This window comes from Vitis riparia, chromosome 6, assembly GCF_004353265.1.
Source record: "Vitis riparia cultivar Riparia Gloire de Montpellier isolate 1030 chromosome 6, EGFV_Vit.rip_1.0, whole genome shotgun sequence".
Lineage (NCBI taxonomy): Eukaryota > Viridiplantae > Streptophyta > Magnoliopsida > Vitales > Vitaceae > Vitis > Vitis riparia.
The window spans coordinates 21350581-21376188 of record NC_048436.1 but is presented as its reverse complement, the minus strand read 5'-3'; the positions used below and the strand labels follow the sequence as shown (position 1 = coordinate 21376188).

General features: G+C 34.5%; 1 protein-coding gene across 3 annotated transcripts; it reads left to right on the top strand.

Moving 5' to 3' along the window:
• The first annotated feature begins 118 nt into the window (after window positions 1-118).
• Window positions 119-21916, top strand: LOC117915965 (octanoyltransferase LIP2, mitochondrial). 3 transcript variants are annotated; one of them, XM_034831741.1, is made up of 7 exons: window positions 119-314; window positions 908-1045; window positions 13919-13983; window positions 14314-14384; window positions 21027-21141; window positions 21492-21579; window positions 21656-21916. In XM_034831741.1, exons 1-7 carry the CDS (start codon window positions 162-164, stop codon window positions 21668-21670), a joined length of 645 nt encoding a protein of 214 aa, XP_034687632.1. In that variant the 5' UTR covers window positions 119-161; the 3' UTR covers window positions 21671-21916. The 3 variants fall into 3 exon arrangements, with proteins under 3 accessions (XP_034687632.1, XP_034687631.1, XP_034687633.1); XM_034831742.1 differs by lacking the exons at window positions 119-314; window positions 908-1045 and adding an exon at window positions 6952-13699 and having other exon boundaries at window positions 21656-21903; XM_034831740.1 differs by lacking the exons at window positions 119-314; window positions 13919-13983; window positions 14314-14384; ... (1 more) ...; window positions 21492-21579; window positions 21656-21916 and adding an exon at window positions 6243-9384 and having other exon boundaries at window positions 941-1045.
• The last annotated feature ends 3692 nt before the right edge of the window (window positions 21917-25608 follow it).

Sequence of the window (25608 nt, the reverse complement as noted above, 5' to 3'; positions counted from 1 at the left end):
TGGCTTCTTCCCTTTTTATCATCATTTCCGATCTGACCCGGGAAATTCAAGAATTTCAGATTCTAACCCCTTTGAATTCTGTAATGCTCACATGATAATGGATTCCAGAGAAATATCTGTGATTGGTTTTCAGGATTTGCTCCGAGGAAAACTCAGGTTGTATGTATGATAGTTTTTTTTTTGTCCTAAAAGAACAAAATATCACTCGAGAACATTTTTTTTGGGACCCCTGGTTAGAGCATGAGAACCCACGAATGGTTCAAAGACAAGGATGGATGGATGGAATCCTTCACCCAGTTCCATTATTTTCTAAGGTAATTTAAGGCCTCCTTATTAGAGCATTTTAAATAATACTTAAAACAATATTTTGGAAAGTTTTCAAAGTATTCTTCAATAACTGGAAAGAATAAATTTAAAAAAAATTATTTTCTACAAAAAACTTGCCAAATATATTTATGTTACAATTTATTTAGTTTAAAAAATTGTTTCTAAGAATATTTTTCAAATATATCTTATTGATTTTGTAAGAAATAATGAAGCCAAACTGATTTTTCTTTCTAAAAAAATTGATAATATTGATAAATTATTTTTGAAAATACGTTTTAAAGATGAATTTTTTTTTATAGAAAAGATGTTAAATTATAATTTTATTATATTGGAAAAAAATACAACCACTTTATACATTAACAAGCTCGGTGGTTAAAAGAAAATGAAAATTATTATTATTTTTTTTTCACAAATTTTCTTATTTTCAACAATGAAAGTTAAACATGAAAGATAATTATGTTTAGAACTTTCAAGAACAGTAATTTCAAAGAAAAAATATTTTAGTATTTATCATTTTAATTTTAAAAACAGGAACATAAATTAGAAAATGTTTTCATTTTTATACCAATCTGCCAAACAGGCCCTCGAGAACACCCGATATAACGGGGACTTTTCATTTTCACCAGAATATAAGTACGGCAATTCACCAGAGTCTCTCTTGAAGGCCCCAAAGGCCTCTGTCTCTCTGAATCTTGCAATTGGAGGCCTTCCTTTCCTGGTAAACTTTTGCTCAACCCCCTACCTTTTTTTTTTAGTGATTTTGGTTATCTGCTAGAATTGTTGCCTATGATTGATATGTATCTGTGGACTCATGATCTCTCTTCTTTGGTCATTCTCTTTGATTATGCGAATACCCACTTGGGGTATTCACTACATAAGCTGTTTTGGGTTGTGTGATCAATGTGGTGGAGTTGAAAGGAGTGTTTTTTTAGGGTGTTTGATGAAATGTCTCTATGAGTTCTCTGGAATGTTGATGCACAAAACTTTGGTTTAATATTTTTTAATCTTTGTTTAGCGTTTGGTTGCCAAGACAGTAGAGGAAAAGAAAAAGAAAATGGAATCTGAAGCATGTCATCTCATGCCCTGTTCAATTTGATTCTCCTCTTTGATTCCATAACACCCGTTTTTCTTTTAAAATTATCACAAAAATACTAAGCCAATTTCTTGATTGCGTGGTCAATGTGAGGGTGTTAACTTGGTGTTTGATGACACGTTTCTATGAGTTTTATGTGAATATAATGTGCGCATTTTGGGTTTAGGTTTCCGCTTGTTGTTTGTTCGCGAAGAAAGTGTCATAGAAGGGAAAAAAAAAAGAAAGAAATTTGGAACCCATGCATAAATTTTTTTTTTTTGATTTTTGATAGGTTGGAACCCATGCATAAATTTGGGAACCCACCTTAGGTTTTTGCCTTCCCTTTTTGAGGATAAGCTGGGTAAACATAGTCTTACATTTCCCTACACCTTCAAGAACTGAGGGTGGTGCATGAATTGGAAACAGCACTGCTTTTGCTAGGGTGGTGTCCGGGTTGCAGTTTGGTGGTGTGTGTTTTAACCTAATATATTATCTCATTTTACCCATAAAAAATGGTGTTTTAACCTTTTTCTCTATGTGAACTGAGAAAAAAAACAAAGAAAGACAAATACAAGGAAGAAAAAAAAAGGAGAGTAGGAAGAATATAAAAAGGAGAATCAACGGTAAAGCTCTTGTCGTATCGCATTTCCATCTGTTGATGCTTTCAAGCTGTTTGTTCTGTTCCAATAATACCCATCGTATCTCTTCATTCCCCTAGATTCAGCATCTTCATTACTGATTCTTTCACAACCTGATCAGTTAACCTTGTTTTAATAGGAAACCATACTAAAGTACACTAAAGAGAGTTCAACCTGAATATGTGCAGACCATATGAGTTACACCCAAAAAAAAAGAAGAAAGAAGGAAAAAACTGCACTTTCAACCCAAGAACAATCCCTATAATGAGTGAATTCTGAAAAAGAGTTTCTCCTAATGGTAGTAGATATGATTGGCTCCATATAATAATTACAGAGAATCTCTTTCGAGGTCCAACACAGTTGTTCCACCTCTCAAAAGTTACATTTTGCTTCATTATGCTCTCTGAATATCCTGCCATACAAAGGGAATTGTACTCTACATCTTGCTCCTTCACTTCATGATCAAACTTTCCATGCTAGTTCAATCACACTTCATGCATGATCCTTGGAAGAACCAAAGGACTCCAGGAAAAGCCTAAAAATCATTGAACAAAGGTCTTGGGACTTCGGAATGCACCAAAACATAAGTGATTGTCCTTTTTTTTTTCCTTCATTTGCAACAGCAATTATGGAGGTCTCTACCTCTTTCACAAGCTGATCAGCGCTCAAAATCCTCTGCCAAGCTGATATGCAAAGAAGGATGCTGCCTTCAAAGAAGCTAGAGAGCCCTACAACTATTTCTTTAGAGACTCTTTTCTTTCTCCATCAAAACCTCGAAGATTGATAATTAAGAATCTTCGATCTTTAGTTGGCTTCCATCCAATTGCATCCACCCTTCCCTGATCAATGTCCACCTTGTACATATGGTCTAAAAAGGAGTTATCCACTTATAGTTCCCAACCAAGCTACCGATAATTAGTTGTGAAATAGGTTTTTTCCCCATTACTTTCCTGCTTTCCAATTTATTTATTTTTTTGCTTTGGCATATTATTCTTTCCTTGGTAACAAAAGAATCCTAATGTAATGCTTGGTTGCTTTTGTTCTCGTTAAAACTGCAACATAAGCCGATGAAGCTAGCTTACAGGTCAACCTAAGCTGGGTGGGTCAAGTTTGTTACCAGTCATTGCAAGCCCAATCCAACATTTAATCTCCCCTTCTAGAGGGCCCAGCAGACTCTTACCTCGATGCTAGGTGCCCAACTTGGGCTGAATTCTTTGAGCTTAGATTCAGCTTAGGTTTGTCAAATTGAATTTGTGTTGTAGTAACATTGGTCGAGTTTGGAGTGAGTTTGGTTTCCTTACACATTTTCTGAGGGTCTCGTGCCCTACTTAAGTTGATGTCAAGTTAATGCTTTCTGATCTAAAGAATAAAAGAAATGCTTAGGTTGATGGCTTGGGTTGAGACGTTGAGTGGAACAAACTTGTTGTTGTAGTTCAAACTTGTTTGCATTTTACATTTATTAGAATTTGAAATTTTCTGTTTATTATATTTGAACTATTTTGGCATATAACCTAGTCGAATGTTTGCTAAAAGTTACAAGTGTAGGTTTGCCTTTGTGTCTTCTTAGTTTTTGTTGGAAATCTTCAAAACTTGTATCTGTAGTGAGAACCATGTGATAATAGAACAATTGTGTAAACTAAGAGATGGTATCACACTTGATGGGTGTTCCTGAACAAAACTACAAAATGTCTTAGCATGGTTTGGTGAAAGTGTTAAAAGTGCGAGGTTGAGAGATGTTGGATGTTCCTATATTTCGTTGCTTGACTGTTTGGCCCCTATACATGCGATCATAGGGTTTTGGAATTACTTTGCAAATCTAATTGATGGATACCAAAGAAAGGTAGAAGGACCAATACTTTGATATTCTATTGTTTCCTCTTGATCTCCTCCCACCAGTGTCTTATCTCCTAGATGTCCATTTTGTGTAATTACTCTCCTCTCCCATATTTTCATTGAGTTGGGCAGGCTTATTAAGGACAAAGTAGTATAGTTCATAATTTCATATTATTATTAACCACCACTACTCCACTTGATTATGATGCCACAATAAAAATTAGAATAGTAACTTACTAAATAATAGGCTCTATTAATGATTCTATCCTTAATGGAATTAAATGTGACAATATTCTATGTTTTTTTAGTAGGCAAAGGAAATATATTCAAAAACACCTAACAAAAACAGGGGCATAGCCCAAGGACAAGGACAGTATGTACATGTTGTGCGTGGGTGAGGAAGAAAAAAGACCAAGAAATAAAAAATGGGGCTGCTCACCAAACCATGACCCAAGCCTTCAATGAAATCCAAGATAGACAATAAATTCCATGGTTTGCATCCCGCATGCATAGCCCATGAATCCTTTGACTAGATAATTAGTAGTATTGAGTGTGGATACCCTTGAAAGAGATTATGGCTTGACTTAATTACTCATATTAGGGGTAGACACCTGTGAAAGATAAAATTAGGTGTCCACAAACTAGTATGTTTGACTTGCATAACAGCATAGAATGTGAGAATCGGAGGAAGACGCCGGAGGGAGAGAAGGTTGTATTGATTTAACCAATAATATCAATTTAATTAATAATATTGTTTCTAATGGTATAGATAATTAATTCCTATAAACAAAAAAGGCAAAGATAATTAATAGATTATGAAGAGGAAAAATGAGGTATTAATTAGCATAGCCTTATAGTAGCATAAATAACTAATAGTATAGGCTTAATAATATAGGCTTTATAAAAAGACTTTACAGAGAGAAGTGAGACATTATTTTAATTAATAGTAGACTTTTTTAATTGCATAGGTGATTAAGATACTAGAGAATGGACACCCATAGTGAACATGGATGGGAGAAAATGATGTATTGGATTATTGTACAGAATTAAGCTAAATAATTAAAAGTATAGAGTATGGATTCCAAAGGAGGAAAGGAAAAAAAAAAGAAGGTATTAATTGGCTTAGTTAATGGTATAGACTTAATTGAAGGAGAGGGGGTGATTGCATGAGAAACCTTTCCATGCCTGCACAGTATCAAATCATCATGTAGACATGCTACACTGTTCATTCAAGTATGCCATCTCACCACAAGGTAGGTGGCTGAAAAATAAAAAAACGGGTCAGCTCTTTCATTAAGTAAAACAAAGAATTTCCCTATAATAGCTCAAATTTCCCTTAACAGCTAAAACTCTCAAAATTGAGATGATTTCCCCACTATACCATTCCTTGCCACTCTCTTTGATGAAGCCTCTTTGGCAAATCCTCTCCAACAAAACATCTTTTATAGTTTTTGATACAACATTTTGAACAAACAAGTATATTTTAATTTACATTTAATTTGTGGGTTTAACCATCATCAGGGAAACATGTTGCCAAAGAAGATTTTGTTAAGATGCTTCATTGAAGGGGTGCTGAAGTATGGTCGATAGATAATTATGTGAATTTTAGAATGCTACCTTTTTAGGGAAATTTTTGGCTGTTAAGCTAATATTTTAGTTCTCCTTAAATGAAAAAAACTACCAACTTTATTTTAGTTGGCTAATTACCTTGTGGTGAGATGAGACAACATAAATGGACCGTGGTACTACAATTACATAATACTATGGATCTCCAAATACTCTCTCTAATTGCACTACAGTAAACATGAAGGAGTGGGGAAATAAGGTATTTACTTAGTTAGTGCCATATATTTTACTTTTTTTCCTCAGCAAATTTAACAATATTAACAAAAGCATGTCACAAAGGTGGATGCCAATGTGAAAGAATGAGGTATTGGTTTGCATGAGTAATATGTAATTTACTATTTTATCCTTTATAAGCCTGACCACTCTTGTGGGAACATGTAAATGAGTCACATTTTTGGGCTTGCTTAATAATAATTTACTATTTTGTTCTTTTTAAACTTGACTATGCCTGTGGGGACATGAACATGAGTTTCACATTGTTTGGCTTAATTAATAAAATAGATTTACTATTTAGTCCTTGATAAGCCTAACCACTAGTATGTGAGATCCTGAGAGAGAAGTAATTTCACAAAGTGGATTCAAGGAGAGAAACACCAAAGGGTAACACTAAAAATAGGATATTTGCTTAATTAAGGTATAGATGATGCAATTTGATAAAAAAATACTAACTTTTTTGTCATGATCAACAGAAAATGAGAATTCCTTGAAGTTAAACGATAGTTAATTTTTTATGTCATGATTTACAGGGAATGAGAGTTCCTCGAAGTCTTGAGGTATGGAAGATGGGCACTGTCAATTACTTGGATGCACTTAAGTTGCAGGATAAGCTTGTCTCCCGTAGAAAAACTCATAAGATTTCAGATACCGTCTTATCACTACAACATCCACCTACATATACGCTTGGGAAACGGCGCACTGATCACAATTTGCTAGTCCCTGAGTCTGACCTTAAAACTATAGGAGCTGAACTGCACTACACACAAAGAGGAGGAGACATTACATTTCATGGTCCACATCAAGCCATCTTATATCCTATTATTTCTCTCAGAGATATTGGACTTGGTGCGAGGAATTATGTTGAAAAACTTGAGTTAACTATGATTGAATTGGCATCTCTATATGGTGTGAAGGCTCGTGCTGGGGGAGTAGGTGAGACAGGAGTTTGGGTTGGAGAGAGAAAAATTGGTGCAATTGGGGTTCGGATTTCATCTGGGATTACCTCTCATGGGTTGGCATTTAACATTGATCCTGATCTAAACTATTTTAAGCATATTGTGCCCTGTGGGATTGCTGATAAAGAAGTTACATCTCTAAGAAGGGAGACAGATTTGGTTCTTCCTACTGAAGAAGTGATCCATGAGCAGTTGATTTCTTGTTTTGCGAGATTGTTTGGTTTTAGTGACCTTATTTGGAAAGAGGATGCTCCAATATTGCCAGATAATGGGGAATCTGAATGATATTTTTCTATTGTATGCCAAAAAACTGTGTAATTGTTTTACAGCCTAAATTTTGTAATTTATTCATTTTTTGTGATTCCATTTTTTCAGTTGGCAATAAGAGCAGTGGAGTAAAAGTTGTTGAGTTTGTGTGAGAAGGAAGTTCGCTAGTTTTACCAGGAACAGAATTTTAACCATAAACTTAGGGAATAGTCTTTCATGTTTTTCTCTTTTTTCTCCAGTTATATTCCCACATAGTCCTCAGGTTTTAAACAGGGAGCAAGATGAACAGGTTTAGGAAAAGGTCTAATTTAGCAGCCTCAACTACAAACCTAGCCTACTTGCAAAATTACTGATGGTATCTCTGTTGAGGCATTTTAATAGCTTCACTACCATCTGGCTAAAGATTGGACCTTCAAATCATGTCAACGCTTCCCTCAGTCAACGCCATCTGATTTTCGTTCGAATGAGTTGGAGGTCGGCAGTCGTATTATGCTTTCATCCTCACCCCAATGCCATAAACCATGTTTTCCCCCTCAGCAGAGAATCTTGGATAGCCCTTATTTTTTAGTCCAAGATTAATGAAGATAAAATCTTCATTCAAAGGAGAGTCCCTTAACCTGACATTGTAATATTGTGTTGTTTTCTTCTTCAGCCTCTATGATGACTTTTCTTCTACTTATGGAGATCTGATCTTAACATAAACAATAAAGAACTTCCACCATCTTCTCTATCAAATAGATAGAGGAAACCCCATTATTTTTTTTGATAAGTAAGGAAACCCCGTTATTTTTAGCATGCTATCTTTTATATATTCTTTAACGATGGGGTTTGGGGAGGTGGATACTTCTTTTAAAAATATCCCCAGATTGATGAAATCCATGTTCCATATTCAGCCATCTTTGGACCTTAGTAGCAAGCGGCTGCCAGGGAAAAACCTCATTGAAGTATAAATTTGAATCTGAAGAAGTCTCACCCTTGCTGACAAGCCAGCTAAAATGGCAGTTGAAATGCCTGTTCATTGTCCACACCTAGTACAAATAGTCATCTAGCCAACTGAAGATACACAGTAGAAGACTAATAGAAGCTAGCAAGGTGAAAAGTACTTATTGGAATCCAGTTTAAAAGTAGAGAGGATTGTGAATGGTGCAAGGTGAAAGTGAAACATTTTCCTGCAAGATGATGGGTAATTGTCATGGAAAGCAGGCTTACACAGCTAATTTTAGCTGTACTAGTACACTTAATTGAGGCACTAAACTAATTCGGGATTTAATAACCCAAAGGAGAACAAAAAGAAAGATGACTGATTGAGTCTCATGTGACCGATCCCATAAGCCATGTTGTTTAATCTTTAAGGATTGCAGAGTAGTCAGAGGAATATAATAATAAACTCAGCATCACATGATAAGCTCCTTCCAAGTCCACACCTATTATAGAATAAAGAAAAGAATCAGTAAAATATCTATGGGGAAAATGGAGCTGAGACCACAGCTGGTCTAATTAGGCTTGTCAGTAACCCTGGACAAGCATCTTATGTGTAAATGGAGACCTTAAAGTGCACTTTTACAGTCATTATGAGCCATAACTTACCTACTCCAGTCTCATTTTGTATCAATAGCTTTGATGTTTTGCCGTAACCAAATTCAAAATATAAACTTTGTTAGTTTTTAAGATGAGTTTATGCGTAACAGTTTCTTGCTCCTGTTACTTTAAACCTGCTTTGATCTATCCTGTTTAACCTGAGTTGTCAGTCTGGAAACACTACAGCCTCCCGGTCAGTTATCCATAATACTAACACTAGGTGAAACCAAAGTGCTTTATACCACTTATGATAAAAGATTATTTTAAGCTCCAAACAGGCTTCTTAGAAAATTTAGTTTTCTCAAATTACATCTATATATTGCATATATTTTCTCAGGCTTGAGCACAAACTTTGGTAACAAGCATGCATTGCAATCCTCCTTGAAAAGAAGTCTTCCTGTGAATCAGCTTGAGGCTTTCATCTTTTAAATCTCTCTTTTTTGGCCTCCCAACTACACATTGCCATGAAAACCAGTCATGGAGCTTTAGTTACTCTCTTTGCATTGTTTGTCATTCATTTTCTCATGTGTTCTGCACTATCACTCCACCATGAAAGATATACTCATCCAAGGGAAAGAAGTCAATCAAGAAGATTGCTGGCTTCTATTACTCCACTCTCTGCACATCTGAACAAGTTAAATGGAGGAACAGAAGAATCTAAGAAAACTGTGGAGGCAAGTTTAAGGAAAGCACCCTCGAGTGCCCCAAATCCTACCCAGAATAAGTAACCTCGATGTCACTTGTTTAGGGATCTCATCTAGAACGAGACATACTGTTCTCTTTCTACATTTTTGTAGTCTTTACTTTTTATGTTGGATAGGTAGAGAAGGGGTTCTATACAGATATTTTTTCCAGCTTCGTTTTTGTTTCACTTGCTCAGATTTTATTTATTCTTTTTGCAAGGCCTTGTTTCCATGGCAGATTTAGGAGGAGAAGTGTGTTTAATGGATTGTATAACAAGATAATCAGATTTAGTATTGGTATCAATCTGTTTAGGTAGTTAAAGCCAAAAATGGGGTTTGAGGTTGATGATGCTAGTCTTTAAGTGATGTTCTTTTCCCAGCTTCATTTTTCCTGTATATATGTCTGTAGTTTTATTTAGTTGTATTTTATGGAAAAAGATGCAAGTTGATGAAATATTTACATGAACCATTTGCAGCATTCTGCTTTTGTTTTTCTTTTGCGTGTGGCCTCATATGAGAAATTCAGTTCTTTCATTTCTGAAATGGGACTGAATCTGATAAAAAGCGAGGTGTCCGAGTTACTTCTTCCAAACAAAAATAATGCTACTGTACTTGGTAATTCTTGCTTTCTTTTTAGATAGAATTGAACCTTTACAACTAAAATGATATGTTCTTTCTTTCTCTCCTCTCCTCTCTTTCATCTCACATATTCTTTTGAGGTGTCATCCCCATCCCTTTTTTCCACAAATGGCAATGTTTCTGGGTTCAGCATTGACTAACCATTTGTTGTTTTCTTTTGTTTTTATCATCACCTGATCTATTGCCTTTCAAACTGAAAAGCCAACAACCTCAGCTACATTAATGAACCTTTGTCTACCTTTAGTTTTTAGCAAATCAGTGCTGCAATAAGAGTCTGACCAGTTTCCCTTAGGACTACTACTACAAGTGGCTCAAAGTGCAAAATGGTTTAAGCTTAGTAATTTCCTCAGGCTTGACAGGACTACTTCATATGCAACCCTAGCATTTCATACCCAGATTTTGCATGTGGATCATGTTTACTCTTGCAGCAGGGAAATTCTAATTGAAGCCCTAGAAAATGTGAAAAAATACAATATAATCATAAGTTTTCTTTTGAACACGCTCTCAACTTCAGAATATGTTCATCTTGCAAATCATAATGAACCCAAAAACTCTTGTTTTATCTCTTACAGAAGCATATTTCCTGTTGGACAAGATTTCATACACGGTGAACAATCTTATTAGGTTGGCTTAAGAAGGAAAAAGAAAAATGCAAACAACAAACAACATCCATTACACCCTATCTACAAAATCAAACAACAGATATTCTCCCTTTCAAAATAAACCACATGAACTAAGAGTTTAGGATGACATCTTTAAGCTTAGAGAGCTCTGCCCTTCCAAAATTACTCTGATTCGTCTCCTTTGATAAACGCCAAGTACACAAGGGAGCCATCCTCCAGACTTACTTCCTTCTTCCCACAAAACTGCCTCCCCAAGAACACCAAGGCAATCGTAATAGACTGAGCTAGAAGCCAGGAAATTATGAATGGGAAAAACAAAAACACTAAAATAAATGCGATTTTCCAACTTCTGTACCTTTTTGTATAAGCAACATCAGTTCACCAGAATAAAACCTCTATTTCATAATTGGTCTAAGGTAAGTATTTTTACCAAATTGTTTCTTGCACAAAGAAACCAACAATGGATGTCCCACAGAAATCCTGCACACTAAACATGGGAAACCCTAACAAGAATGAAGGTGAGAGCACCACACAGTGTGAATAACTTGAGAAGTCTTTCTAGGCTGGATTCCAGACTTAAGTAGTCAATTGTCTCCACATTAACATGCTTGGAGTAAATGCAAGTCAAAAAGCTCCCTGCCTCTTCTAGTTCTCAATCCTGGGACCGCCTTATAAAACTCAGATTCCAATGACCATGGCAGCACTCCTGGCACTTGCAACCCACACTTTCCTGTTAACTACTAAAGCATAAAAGGACAAGAACCTTGACTTCAAGGTCACCTCTCCATGTCACATTTTCAAGACACAACCAAATCCTCTGCCCATAGTACACAAAAAGCAAAATGAAATTTTGAAAAACATTGTAATCCTTCCTGATAGGGTCCCACAAAACCTGCGCCAGAGAACCACCCCTATCATTTGAACACCCCCCCCTCTTCCATCTTATTAAATGTATCAGCCACCACCTTTCTCCATCTCCTTCTTTACGTCCACAATCGTTTATTTAGTAATGCTTTATTAAAACTGTAAAGCTTCTAATTCCTACTTTCTTGTAGAACACACTGAAGATCTTTTAAACCAAATGAGAGTTTTCCTTGCTTCTGTCTTACAAAAATCCTCTTTGTAGCTTCTTCAACTTTAGGCAAATCGAAGTCAGCATCACAAAAGTGGATCTGAAAACTGACAAGCATAAAAGAGTTCTATGAACCAGTGTGAATCCACTCCCTAGATAAATATTGCCTCTTGCAAGACGCTAGACTTTTTCAAATCACTCAACCACCTGTTTGCTCACTGCATAGGTTTAACTGGAGCACCCAATGGAAATTTCAGATAAGAAGATAGAAGCTTACTTAACTTTACTTCAAATCAGTACTGCAAGAGCCTCTGTATCTGCAACCTCCTCTGAAGGAATTATCTCACTCTTAGACAGTTGAACTTAAGCTAGAGATACCTTGGAAATACAGGAGCATATGTCTAAGGTATAACAACAATGCACCACTCACCCCCCACAAGAACACATCTCTGAATCAATCTTAGCCTTCCAATCATGTTTCATGGTGATGTTGTTTGAGAGTTTTATGTATTTTTATAAAACAATCATCTCATAAGAAGTTTTCATTCCATGAATGAAATCTGTCTGGATAAAAAGGTCATCAAAAGTTGATGATGTGTTTTTCATAGTTAAGGCATTGTCCTTTTGGTTACTTTATGTGCACTATATGCTTTGTTTTTAGAATGTCAGTTTCCTTGCCAAGTACTTCTTTGTCAAAGTGTTTTTTCTTTTAATTGTTGCCTAGATATTTGTTATTTGACTGTTAACTAATAGCTTAAGTTCTTAACATGGTATAAGAGCTTCATTTTTCAAAAGGTCTGGGGTTTGAACATCATGTTTGTTTTCATAGTTTGCCCTCCCATGAATGACTTCTGGGCTGTACTTGAAGGTGTGGGCTAGGTTTAGGGGTCACATTTTTAGGGGTAGGGAGGAATTGGAGAAGTAGGGGATTGCATGTGAACAGGTGTATGAGGTGGAAGGAGGGATGTTTGCCTTTTCACATTTGAGTTAGGGGTCGTGCATGTGGTGGTGTATGCTTTGGTGGTTTTTTGTTTTGTTTTGTTCTTTTTTTTGTGCATATTAGGAATGTGGGGGGTTTATCACATGATAAAACATTGATGGTCTATTATCTAATAGTTTAAGCGTTTGAGTTACTTGGTGGCTTAACAATTGTTAAGGTTAGATGTGTGGATAACATATATAGCAAGGATCTTGCAGATTTTATGTGTCATGGTTAGATGTATAAATAACATATATGACAAGTGTCTTACAAATTTTAGCATCTTAAATTTACTACCAGTGCTAAATCTGTGCAATTTGTGTGAGGGCTGACTCATCCTTTGTAATTTATGGCCGAAAAATGAGAACTTTATGACTTAGTTATCATTTATATTTTATCTTCTTAATGTACTTGTTTATTTATTTACTTCTCTTCTTCTCTTTTTCTTCCTTAGTTAATTTTTAGTGTTATATTTTACATTTTCAAATTTATTTTACTTAATGACCAATAACTCATTAAACCTACTTTACTTTGAAGCTTAACTTTCAATTGAAGTATAATATTTAAGTTTGAGCTATTGATTAACATTTTAAAAGAATAGCTATGAGGCGTGTTAGCTGACTAAAAAGCTTAGATATCGCCCGCGTGGGCAATATATTAGGGCAATGTGACCTTCAAAAAGGTGACAGAGTGGTGAGAGTGATGATGATAGCATATCTTGCTTTTAAGTTAGTTATAGTGTTGTCTACTATGGTTACTTTGTGCGCGTGTTAGCTGACTAAAAAGCTTAGATATCGCACGTGTGGGCGATATAATGGGCTCATAATAAGAAACCCTAGTTAGCTTTGTTTAAAACCACATTGGTACTCACACATAAATAGAGGGCAATAATCTCTCTCATAAATCCCTCTCCATAAGCATTCCTTCCTTAATATCCGTTGATACCTTTTCCTTTCTACTCATTTTTTCCATAAAAAATGAAGTTTTGCAATCAACATCATCCTCTTTCTTTACCTCCATTTCCAATTGTTGAGCATAAGCTTTCACAACAATTTTCTCATTTTGGTGGCAATTTTCGAGTAGAAGAAGAAAATTGCCGCCTTGGATGGTCATGGAATCCATCCAAAAGATCATTTGATTTATGTACAAGGAAGAAGAAACCTCATCTCGAGTTAATGCATCCAAACAAGGTGATAAATCTTTATAACTATTTTATTTCCACACCCTCTCTTTCTTTTTACCTTTTAGGGATTTTAATTTATTGCAATTTGAGAACTTTCTTCATTGATCTATGCCATCATTATCTCTTATGATCTAAGAGCTTTTGTTTAAGCTTAATAAACATCCACCTAGTTTAATTCAAGTAGTAAAGATTAATAGTATCTCATTTAACCCCATGCTTGATTTAGTTTTCAATAGAGAAATTTGGAAACAATGAGGAGTATTATTCAACTTCAAGTACTACTTGCCAAAGGTATACTTATTTCTTGTCCTTTCATTTCTCTTATCATCATTCTATTGATTTACTTTTATGGCTTCTTCATTTGTGATTAGCATGTCACTAGCATGCCTTTAGTACGCCATTAATACATATGCATTATTCATCTATATCTTTTCCTTTTCAATGCATAACCTATATGCAAAATTTATGTTCACTTTAATATATAGACGTGAACTTAAATTCTCAATATATCGAGTAAATTGTGCAAAGCTAAGCTAGTTCCTTACTTTTGGATATAAAATTCAATTCCCTTGAACAAGGTTTTCTCTCCTAATTAACTTCTCCTGTTTGGTGAAATAACAGACATGAAAATCATGCAGCTCCAAGTGAGAGAATTGTGGTTCTTGCACTACCTGCAACATCTTCTACACAATGTAAATTACATATTATTTTCAATTAATGTTTTTTTTATTATGTTTTATAAGATAAGCACTTTATTTCTTTTATACACATTATCATTGGGATTTTTATTAACTAGCTAAAATTCCTATATTGAAATTTCATATTAATTAGGTCCACATCTTAATTTCTTATAGAGTATGCATTACCTTTTTCTCTTGTATGTTATTTAGAATCTGATTGCTTGGCTAAATCACATAATAAAAATTAACATAAAAAAATAGCTTTGTTGAAGAGGGGAGGGGAGAGCTTTGTTGCTTGCTAAAGTTAGAAAAATTCGATTGTATAAATGTTATGAGCATTTTTTTTAGGGAAATAGAAAATCACTCTAGCTGTTTGGAATGAAAGTTAGAAGCATAGAATTTTTATTTTATTTTCATGAAATAACTCATCTCAAACTTATTAATTTAGTTTACCATTTACATGGCTTGATGTGATTTAACTTTCTTAAGGTAAAATTGTTTCTGGATCATCACAAAACTTAAGCTCATGTCATAAGAACCAATATTATGACTGTAAGAATTTGAGAATAATTTTTCACTTTTTTTTTTGGTTATATTCAATGCCAAAAAATGTACGATATATATATATAGGCATTTACAAAAAAAAGAAAAAAAAAAGAAAAATGAACTATACCTCTATCACACCTTAAAAATAAGCACCTATCCTTATAAATCAGTACATATCAAAGATTACAAAATTATCTCATCTTTTAACTCTTACAAATCAGTAATTAGTGGACCTATCTAACTACTCAAAACAGGAAAAACAACAAATCCTGACACTTCCACTCAAGCTGGTACATAGATATTCACAACTACTAGTTTGCATAAGATACTTTTGAATATAGCATTATTAACACCTTTAGTTAATATGTCTGCAAGTTGCCCCTTAGAAGGTACTAACGTTATGCAAATTTGACCAATGGTAATCTTTTCCTTGGTGAAGTGTTCATCTATCTTCACATGCCTAATTTGATCATGATGTACTTTATTTTAAGTCATGCTAATGGCTGCATTATTGTCACAATACAATCTCAAAGGCCGCTCCACATTGATATGCAATTCTTTGATTATAATTTTTTAACTATAGGAGTTCACATATACCTTGGGCTAGAGTTCGAAACTTTGCTTCTGCACTTGACCTAACTACCACAAATTCTTTTTTTTTTTTACTCCTTCATGTCACCAAATTGCCTCCAATAAAGGTGTAGTATCCGGTGGTTGATTGTTGATCTATCATAGAAACCGCTTAATATGCATCTATATCGACCTCAAATTTTAAATGATCATTATTGCAAAACATTAAACCATAACTAGGTGTGGACTTTAAATATCTTAATATTCTTTGCACAACTTCCAATTGACATTCTTGTGGTAAGTGCATAAATTGGCTAACCTCACTAATAGCATATGCTATTTCTGGTCATGTATGAGACAGATAAATAAGTTTACCCAATAGATTTTGATATCTTTCTTTATTAACTGGTTCTTCTTTTTCTTGTTTGAGCCTACAATTTTGAACCATGGGAGTGTCAACTAGTTTACAACCAAGTATCCTAGTTTCATTCAACAAGTCTAGGACATACTTTCTTTGAGAGAAGAAAATTCCCTTGGCTAATCTTGCAACTTGGATTCCAAGGAAATATCTTTACTTTCCTAGGTTTTTGATTTCAAACTCTTTTACCAACATGCCTTTTAATCTCTCCCTTTCTTCATTGTCATCACTAGTAACTATTATACCATCCACATAACTATAAGTGTCATGATTTTGTTTTCAGATGCATGGACAAAGAGAATGTGATCCCCTTGGCTTTGAAATGAGATATTTGATGCAAGTTTAAATTTCCTTATGGATACTAATTGGAAAATCAAGATCATTAGTATGTGAAGTAGGAAATGAGTTTTGAGTTGTACCTAGCTTCAAGTTAGCAAATCAACCATGAGAAAGAGAGAAAGAGAGAGTATGTGAAGTAGGAAATGAGTTTTGAGTTGTAACTTGTACCTAGCTTTGGGTTAGCAAATGGACCATGAGAAAGAGAAAGGGAGAGAGAGAGAGAGAGTCTTGTCCGCAAAAGATGTTTTTGACTTGTGAGATTGTTTTCTCCTTGAATAAACACTAAATTTTGAGTCCTCTCCTCACTTAACTTCTCTTGATGGAATGAGTGTGGCTAGCTCCACATTAGCAATGTTAGCAACATTATTTCTTATGAGTTGTCTACCTTTTTCCTTAATGTTGATCTCACTCATAGAATTTCCAGTCTCTCCAACAACTATAGGCATAGGCATGAATGATCTTCCTAATATTTCTCCCCTTAAAGGTCAAATTGTTAATAGTGTGCTTGGTCATCCTAAAATATAACATCCATAGACACAAATTTCCTTTGAGTGGGAGGGTGAAAACACTTGTAGCCCTTTTTTTTGTTGGATAATAACCTAAAAAGAGGTATTATATAGCTTTAGGATCAAGTTTGGACTGATCTTTTCTAGGAACCTGCATAGACCACACAACTGAAGACACGAAGAGGAACAAACCCATAAAGATGTGTGCTAGGAAAGAACCCTTTTAGGGTATCAATAGGAGTTTTAGATGAAAGAATCTCTGAAAGCATACAATTAATGAGATAGGCAGTTGTAAGAACTGCATCTCCTTAGAAGTGTTTAGAAATGTTCGTAGAAAACATTAGGGTATAGGCAACTTCAAGAAGATGCTTATTTTTTCTTTTGGTTACACCATTTTGTTGTGGTGTGTCAATATGCGAATTTTGATGAATAATACCATTATCTTGAAAGTATAACCCAAAAACATGACCAATGTATTTTCATTTTCATCCATTAGTAGATTGAAAACACCTTGATGTTTGCATTGAATTGTTTTTTATCATATTTTGAAAACTTTTTAATGGATACACTTTCAAAATTTTCTTTCATCAAATAAATCTAGGTAACCCAAGTGCAATCATCAATAAGAGAAATAAAACACTTGAAACCACATAAATAGAGACTTCTTGAGGACTGGACATTGTTATGAATCAAATAAAAAGGAATTTCCGATTTATTATTTCTAGAAGGAAAAAATACATGATGACTTTTTGATAACTCACAAACTTCACATCTAAGTTTTAGAAATATCAACATTTAAACAAAAAATGGAATACAAAAGTTTTTGAGATAAGAAATTAGGATGACCATGTCTATGGTGTTGCAACCATATTTCTTTATCCTACTTCTTTTTGTCTCCACTAAATAACTCCCAAGGACGTTGTCTTTCTTTTGGTTCAAGGAGATACAATCCCTCTTTCTCTTCAGCATTGCCAATTTCCTTCTGTAACAAGGTCTTGAAAAACACAGGGATTTTGGAAAGAAAGTAATAAAAAAAATTCAAGGATTTGATTAGTTTGATGATAAACAACAAATCACTAGAATTTCTCTGGGGTGGTGGAGCTCTTGTGCAGAAGCCGCACCTTGTTAGGTGGATCATGGTTCACTTGGAGAAAAGGAAAGGTGGTTTGGGTGTGAGAAATCTCTCTCTGATGAATATAACTCTCTTAAACAAGTGGAATTGACAGTATGCCAATGAAAGAGAGGCCCTTTGGAAGCAAGTCATTAGTCAAAAGTATGGTGAAGAGGATGGGAGGTGGCGCTCCTGCAAGGTGAGTGAGAGATATGGTGTGGGATTATGGAAAGCTATTAGGAAGGAGTAGAATTATTTGAGTGGCAGGTTGGCCTACCAAGTGGATAATGGGCAGAAAGTGAGATTCTGGATGGACAAGTGGTGTGGAGATGATGTGGAAGATATAGTGATTTGGACAGTTTCGAGGTGTGGGACCTTTTCGGTCAAATCTCTTTATTCTATCTTGGAGCCCGAAAATTCTACTTTGTTCCCTAGTAGTAGTGTTTGGAGATCAAGCGTGCCTCCTAAGGTGACTTTCTTTGCTTGGGAGACTTCCTGGGGGAAAGTCTTAACTCTGGACCAACTTCAAAGGAGGGGACACTTCTTGGCAAATAGGTGTTTTCTTTGCCTCTTAGAAGTAGAGACAGTTGATCACCTTCTTCTTCACTGTGCAAAGACTCAGGTTGTTTGGAATCTTCTTTTCTCCCTTTTTGGTGTGTCTTGGATTCTTTCTTGTTCAGTGAAGGAAACTCTTCTTGGGTGGCATGGGTTGTTAGTAGGTAAAGCTCATAAAAAGGCTTGATAAGCGGCCCCTTATGTATATTTTGGACAGTTTGGAAGGAAATGAATTTGTTAGCATTTCGCAACGAGGAGCTTTTGCTCCAAAGATTGAAAAATTCTTTTGTATGTAACCTGTGGTCTTGGGTTAGGTTGTTTGTAGATTTGAGCCCTTTTTCGCTTGTAAGCTTCATTGATTGGTTAGGCTCTAAGTAAGGGCAGGTGAGGTTTTTTGTTTCTATCCATCTCCCTTTGGTTTGAGCATTTTGGCTTCTTTTGTATACTTCTTGTATACTCTGAGGGCACTGTTTTGGTGTTACCTCTTTTCTTTTTATACGACTTTTCTTTACCTATCAAGAAAAAAAAAACAACAACAAATTTTTTTTTTTGATCAGAAACGAAGAAGATTATATTAATAAAAGAACAAATACAGGAGAGAAAAAAGAGACAATAGAAAGAGAAAAAAACCAAGGGACGGATGAGAGGTCCTTCCTACACAAATACCAAGGAAAAACACCCAACAATAGAACTCTAAAAACAAAAGAAACCCCATCAATCTTCAAACTCTTGAAATGCAAACCCCAATCCAATTGAGTTGTAGAATGCTTAGGGGAACTCCTCTAAAAGCTTCAGTACAAGAAGCCCATAGAGAAGAATAAAACCGGATCAAATCCCAAACCATCTCTTCCGTTCTCCCTTTATCCTCAAAGATCCTATTGTTTCTTTCTTGCCACACCATCCAAATCAAAGTAAGGCAAGCAATTTGCCAAAGTGTCTTGCCTCTTAATGAGTTCCCCAAACCTTTAAAAGAAATAACCAACATGTCCTCAAGGCTCCTTGGAGGGACCCAAATCAAACCTACTAGATTGAACAACCTGTGCCAAAGTCCAATGGTAACGGGACAATGAAGAAAAAGGTGGTCAATCGACTCTCCATTTCCTTTGCAAAGAATGCACCATTGAGGACAGAGGGCTTTGTAGGGTCTTCTCAATTGCAACTTGTCATTAGTGTTTACCTTATACAACTGAAGAGAGTTAAGGAAGGAGAGACAAAAATTTCTCCTCTACCACTAACAGAAGTAAAAAGAACCATCTGAAACCTGAACCTTTTTTTTTTCGAACAAGGACTATAGGAGAGAAAAGAGGTGTATTCATTAATCATGCGATCAATTGCTCCAGAATTAATGAACCATGGGCCAATCAAGGATACTTTAGAAGTTTAAAAAATGGATTGAATGTTTTCTGATTGAGCAATGACACAAGAAGTGGATGCTTTTGAAGGCCTTGCTGTTCCTTAGAGAAAAAAGGCTTCTCATGATTTAATGCATTCACTGATTACTCCTCTGGACCAAACTCTTTATTCACGTCTACCACAGCTCTTTGAAAGAGCCTTATTCCTCTCTGTATTCTTGTTCATTTCTGTCCAGAGTGAGGTTTTCCATGAAGTGTCCTACATTTCTTTTTGGTATGCCTTGGTTTCTTACATTAATCACAGCCAAGAGAGCCCTTATCCATTCCTGCCTTTTGTTCAGCCTTGTATGCACCATCCAACACTGTTTTAAGGGTTGATCCTTCGTTTATTAATGGAGAATTGAGCGTAACTTTCTTATTTCTTCACCAGGGACTCAGGCATAATCATCTCGTAGAGATAGAAGTGATTTTTGTCCTATAAACTGTCCCCTGATCTGGTCTAACTCTGGATTTAAACCAGCCAGAAATAACAATTTCGCTCTTGGTCGACAATCTTAGCAAGCTTGATATTGTCAATCACAGATTCCATCCTGAAGTGCTGGTAGTGATACAATTCCTGCCACAAACTTCGAAGTTTGTTGTAGTAAACTGCCTCTGAAGAATTGAATCCTGCTGTTTGGAATCCCCAAACATATTTTTGACTAAAATATTGGGAAGAATCACCAACATTAGAATAAGTTTGAACCGCTGCACAGCCCATACTTCCTTTGCAGTTGAGAGGAATAAGTATGCCTTACCTATTTCTGGTACCATAGAATTCAATATATATAAATATTCACAATGTTTTGAGCCTGTTTTGTTTGCTAATGTCTCATTTAGCATTTCCTTGTTTCAATGAAATTGCAAACATCCTGTTGAAACCCGAAATGAGATGCGAGTTCAGGCCATATCCTTGTTATTGCATACAGTTTGTACAAGATCAAAGTAATTTCTTGGTCCTTCCATATATATAGAAAAGGGGATGTGAAAAATCTCATGCTCGACCTCCAATTTTATACTTCTCTTTTTCATGAAACGATTTTATACTCTATTAAAAATTTCAATACAATAGCCTAGAACTCCATTTATTCGAGTACTTATCATCACTTGAACTTCTTTACTTTCCATTTTACTTATCTCCTGAAAAAGCTGGTTGCCTTGTGTCCTATTTAATTCTTGAATTTATTTGAGTTCTGATAATTGTATGATCTCTGTCAGGGAAGGAATTGAAACAACGGAAACCCAGACAACCGAGAATCAAGTCCAAGAAAATAGAAATTCATGAGCAGGACAACAAGCAAAAGAGCCCCCCCTTTACTTTCATGCTTACTGAGTGAGTCCAAGTGAATGTAGATTTTAAGCCTCTCTACACCTTTAAAATACGATAAATAACAGTGACTTAATGTGTGTTTCTGTATTATCAATAAACGACAAGCTCCATTTGTCTTCCATAGCATTTGAAGTTGCAAATTTCTCAATGATAATAGACTCCTTCCATTACAGTATCATTTTTTGTTTCATCAGATCTTTGCATACAACTTGAGAACAATATGAAGACTGGATCCTTAGAGAAAACATATAGCCATACATTTTCATGGAGACTTAAAGCACTGCTTGAAGTCTTTTTTTCCTCTTTGTCTTCAAGATAATCACATTCTGTGTTTTGTATGATTTGATATGAAGGTGGCAAGGAAGGCAAAAGCGGGACACAAATAGGGTCAGACGAATGATAAAACGAGTATCGTCGGATATGCATGATGTGCATGCACAAGTGTGACCATTTTCCTTCTCTTGTATCCTTTTGCTCCTGTATTTCTAATTAGAGACAAAACATTTCATTTATGTAGGTTTATGAAATATGAAGGAAAGGAACAAGGGAGGCAAAGAAGATGATGGATGAGCATTTCTCGAAGAGTAGTTTTCCTTTCGGTGAAGGGTTTTTTATTTATTTAATAAATAATTTGCTACAAGGGGATTATATTTTCTGTAAGCTTTACATGGTTTGTTCGCAATCCTTTTGTTTCTTTTATAGAGATAAATTATGAAATTCCATTTTTCCTATTTAGTATGGGAATGAAGAATGAAATTGTAACAATACTTGTTCCTTTTCTTGATCTAGAGTGTATTTGATAATATTTTTATTCGAATTATTTTGAGTCATTATTTTTTCAAAAAATAGTTTTAGGAGGATCACCCTTCAAGTACTTTTCTAAGAAAAATTTAGGTTTTTAAAATTTTATCAAATACTTGATTTTTTTCAAAACTGTTTTTATTTTTTTATTTTTTTTTATTTATACAAGTATTTTTTATAAGTACAACTAGAGAGACTCTTATTCTTGGAAAATTGCCCAAGGGGTTGGGTGTCTCTCTTCATCACACCTTAGGGATTTTGGATGATATATTAAGAAATTGCATTCAATAAATTAAATAATTTCAAGAACATTTATAAAATGAAAGAAATATATATATTTGTGTATCAAATTTACGGGGAAAAAAAAAAATTAAAATTAGTTTTCGAAATAATTTTTAAAAAATAGTGAGAAAGTTCATAAGAGAACTTTCAAATTTCTTTGTAGTAAAAAAGTGCTAAGTTTTTATTTTTATTTTATTATTTTAATAATAATTTCATTATAACTTGTAGAAAAATAATTAAATGAGAATTTGAGAGTGATAAACAATTTAATTTAAGAATTATATGTGATAAGCTGATATCACTATTGCATCATCATTTATAATATGTTTGATAGTAATTTTGAGAAATGTTTCTACTATTTTTAATATTAGAACGACAAAAAATTTCAAGTATTAAAATTGTTAAAAATATTTTCTAAAAGGACTATTAAACGAATCTTTAATATAAATGACTTTTTTGATGGAGTGAGTATAAGTTTTCTGTCATATTATTTTATTAAAATGAATTACAAACAAATTAAATTAAATTTCATAAACATAGACTATAATTTAATATAGTCAAATAAGTGAATTATTAAATTAAATCTTGAATTTTTAGAAACTTTAAAAATCTCACAACAAAATTAAAATAGAAGAGAATTCACTATTAAAATAATTATTTAATAAGTATTAAATGCAAAACTATAAAAAAATTATTTAAATTATTGAATATATCAATATTTTAAAAAGAAAAAAAATACTAATAGAAAAAAACAGAAAAAAAAAGACAAATATGAGTGAAATAGATGTTATTTATTTTGATCTTAATTTTACCTTTAAGATTGTTATGTGAATCATAAAAAATAATAATATGACATTTTTTTTAATAAGATTTAATTATAATTATTTATTTATTTTTAAAATTCTATTTTAGGGAGGCAGGTTTCCTTTTTCTCTTTTATTTTCAAACATTAATACACAAATTTTTATTATTTTAAAATTTTTTGGCGGGATTGTACCGGCCTGCCGACATTGGCACAACGGTTATAAAAGCTTCCTGATCTTTTTCAGGGACTCATTGTTTCGGTCTACATCAGAGGCAAGCTCAAGAAATTCCGCCCGCCGACCTTGGCACAACGGTAATAATTAATAAAAGCTTCCTAATTTTTCTCAGGTACTCATTGTTTTGATCTACATCAGAGACAATCTCAAGCAATCCAGCCCACCGAGCTTGGCACAAAGGTAATAAAAGCTTCCTAATCTTTCTCAGGGACTCATTCTTTCTATCTACATCAGAGGACTGACCTTGAATTTATCTCTTGAAATCAGGAAGAAGAGGGCTGACTTTGAGCCGCCAAAGTTGCAGGAAGAAATTGCCAAAATAAAGTGGCGGACTTTGGAGGGTGAAGTGGATGAGTTTTCCGAAGAACTGATGGAAATTATTGGTAAATTGTGTAAGAAGCTTGAAGAAGTGGAGAATATTATTGATTTCAAGAAGGGAGAAACTAATTCGATGAATGAGCGTATTGTGCACTGATCTTTTATGCGGGGTTTGTCTGCAATTCAGCCACTTGATATCCATGTGCCCATGCAAGGCACCGAAACCTTGAATATGATTTGGGGTTTTCAGATCAAGGCACTGCAGAGGTAGAAAATGGTTTGGGGTTTTCAGATAAAGGCACTGGAACTGTAGAATATGATCTGGATTTTCTTTTTGTCCCGTAATGCTTGTTTTGGTTCCCAAGAGAATGCTGGATTGCATATTTTGATGATATCCTGTACTAAACTGTGCCTAATACTATTTAGCTTAGTTTAGGTGGAATTTTCTTCCTACATGGGGTTCAAGTGTTTTTTTTGTTTGGCTCAATTTTCTTAGCAACCAATCACAGGTTTAACATTTTCTATAAACAATTCTCTAATCACATCTTACTGTGGTCAAAGCAGTGTTATACACTATAAATCTCCCATGTCTTCACATCTATAATATGTATATATATGCTCTGCAGTTTCTCAGTAGTGTAAGTTGTTGTAAGTTGATTATTGCTATTTTAGTAGTGCACCCTTCGGTCAGAAAGGATGGAAGTCAGATTATGCATATGACTGCATGCTTGGTTTTATGATTTCACCATTTAAGCTGAATTCAGATGTAGTTTTGATAATTTCACAGAATTTTGGTTTTCCTAATCAGTCCGCATGACACTTAAAACAACTTCAAACCACTTGAAGATGTTAAATCAGCCTTGCCTTGACCCAAGCTTCCTATGCTCAACTTTGCTTCTTCAAAGTGAACCAGGAAAAGACAACATCCGAACACTTCAAGATGATAAATTAGCCTTGCCCTGAACTAAAACTCCCAGCTTAGACCAAGCTTCCTTTGTTCAGCTTTGCTTATTCAAAGTAAACCAGGAAATGAGATATTCAAAGTTGCTAAGTTAGCCTTGCCCCGACCCAAGCTCCAAACTTACAACCCCAACTACCGAAAAGAAAAACTTAAAGAGCTTGAAAGAATGAAGACTTTTATTGCACAAATAGCTTTACAAGACTTGACTGAAAATTCACAATATTTCTCTTTATGACTCCATAAACTTCCATCCAACTTCGGAAAACTCTAGATGGCCCAAAAAACTTATAGAATATTAGAAAATTTATAGAATGTTAAAAAATTTATAGAATGTTCCGATCGTTTAAAGGGGGCTTTAGTTTGAAGGGTTATTGGTAGAAAAGTCAAGTGCGGGTTCGTTTGTGGAGGCTGTTACAATAAGGTTAAGAGTGCACTTATGTCTTACTTGGTTTGATCAAGTATGGCATATCTAAGATTAGAAATAATTGCAATGTTTGTTTAATATACACTATCATTAGATTCCATTCTTGCTTAAACTTTGGGCCAGCTACAAGCTTTTAAAATGATATCATCTTAAGTTTGATTCTCTCTGTCTGTTAATTCCCTCACTTTTTGTTTGTCTCTGATCAATTGTTGGTCAACTAACGTGTAAAGAAGGGTCTTGTTGGAAGCTAGCTATTCCAAATATGAATAAAAATTTCAGTGTATCAAGTATCTCACTGCAGTTTTATAATATGATTTATCCAGAAAAAGGGAATTCCAATACATCATCACCTAAGAAAATTCAATGCAATGTGGAAAATTCAAAGTCTCCTATGGGAATTGAAACCATTGGGTGGGAGTACAATCATGTTGTTAAAGCATGGAAAAATGTGTCCCCAAGATTGTGACAAGGATTGGAGATGGGTCATATCAGGTCAGATTCGTATCGGACTAAGTCTAAATATACATAACAATCATCTGAAGTGTTTGTGTGAATCGTATAAATTGTTGGAAGCTAGCTATTCCAAATATGAATAAAAATTTCACAGTATATCAAGTATCTTACTGCAGTTTTATAATATGATT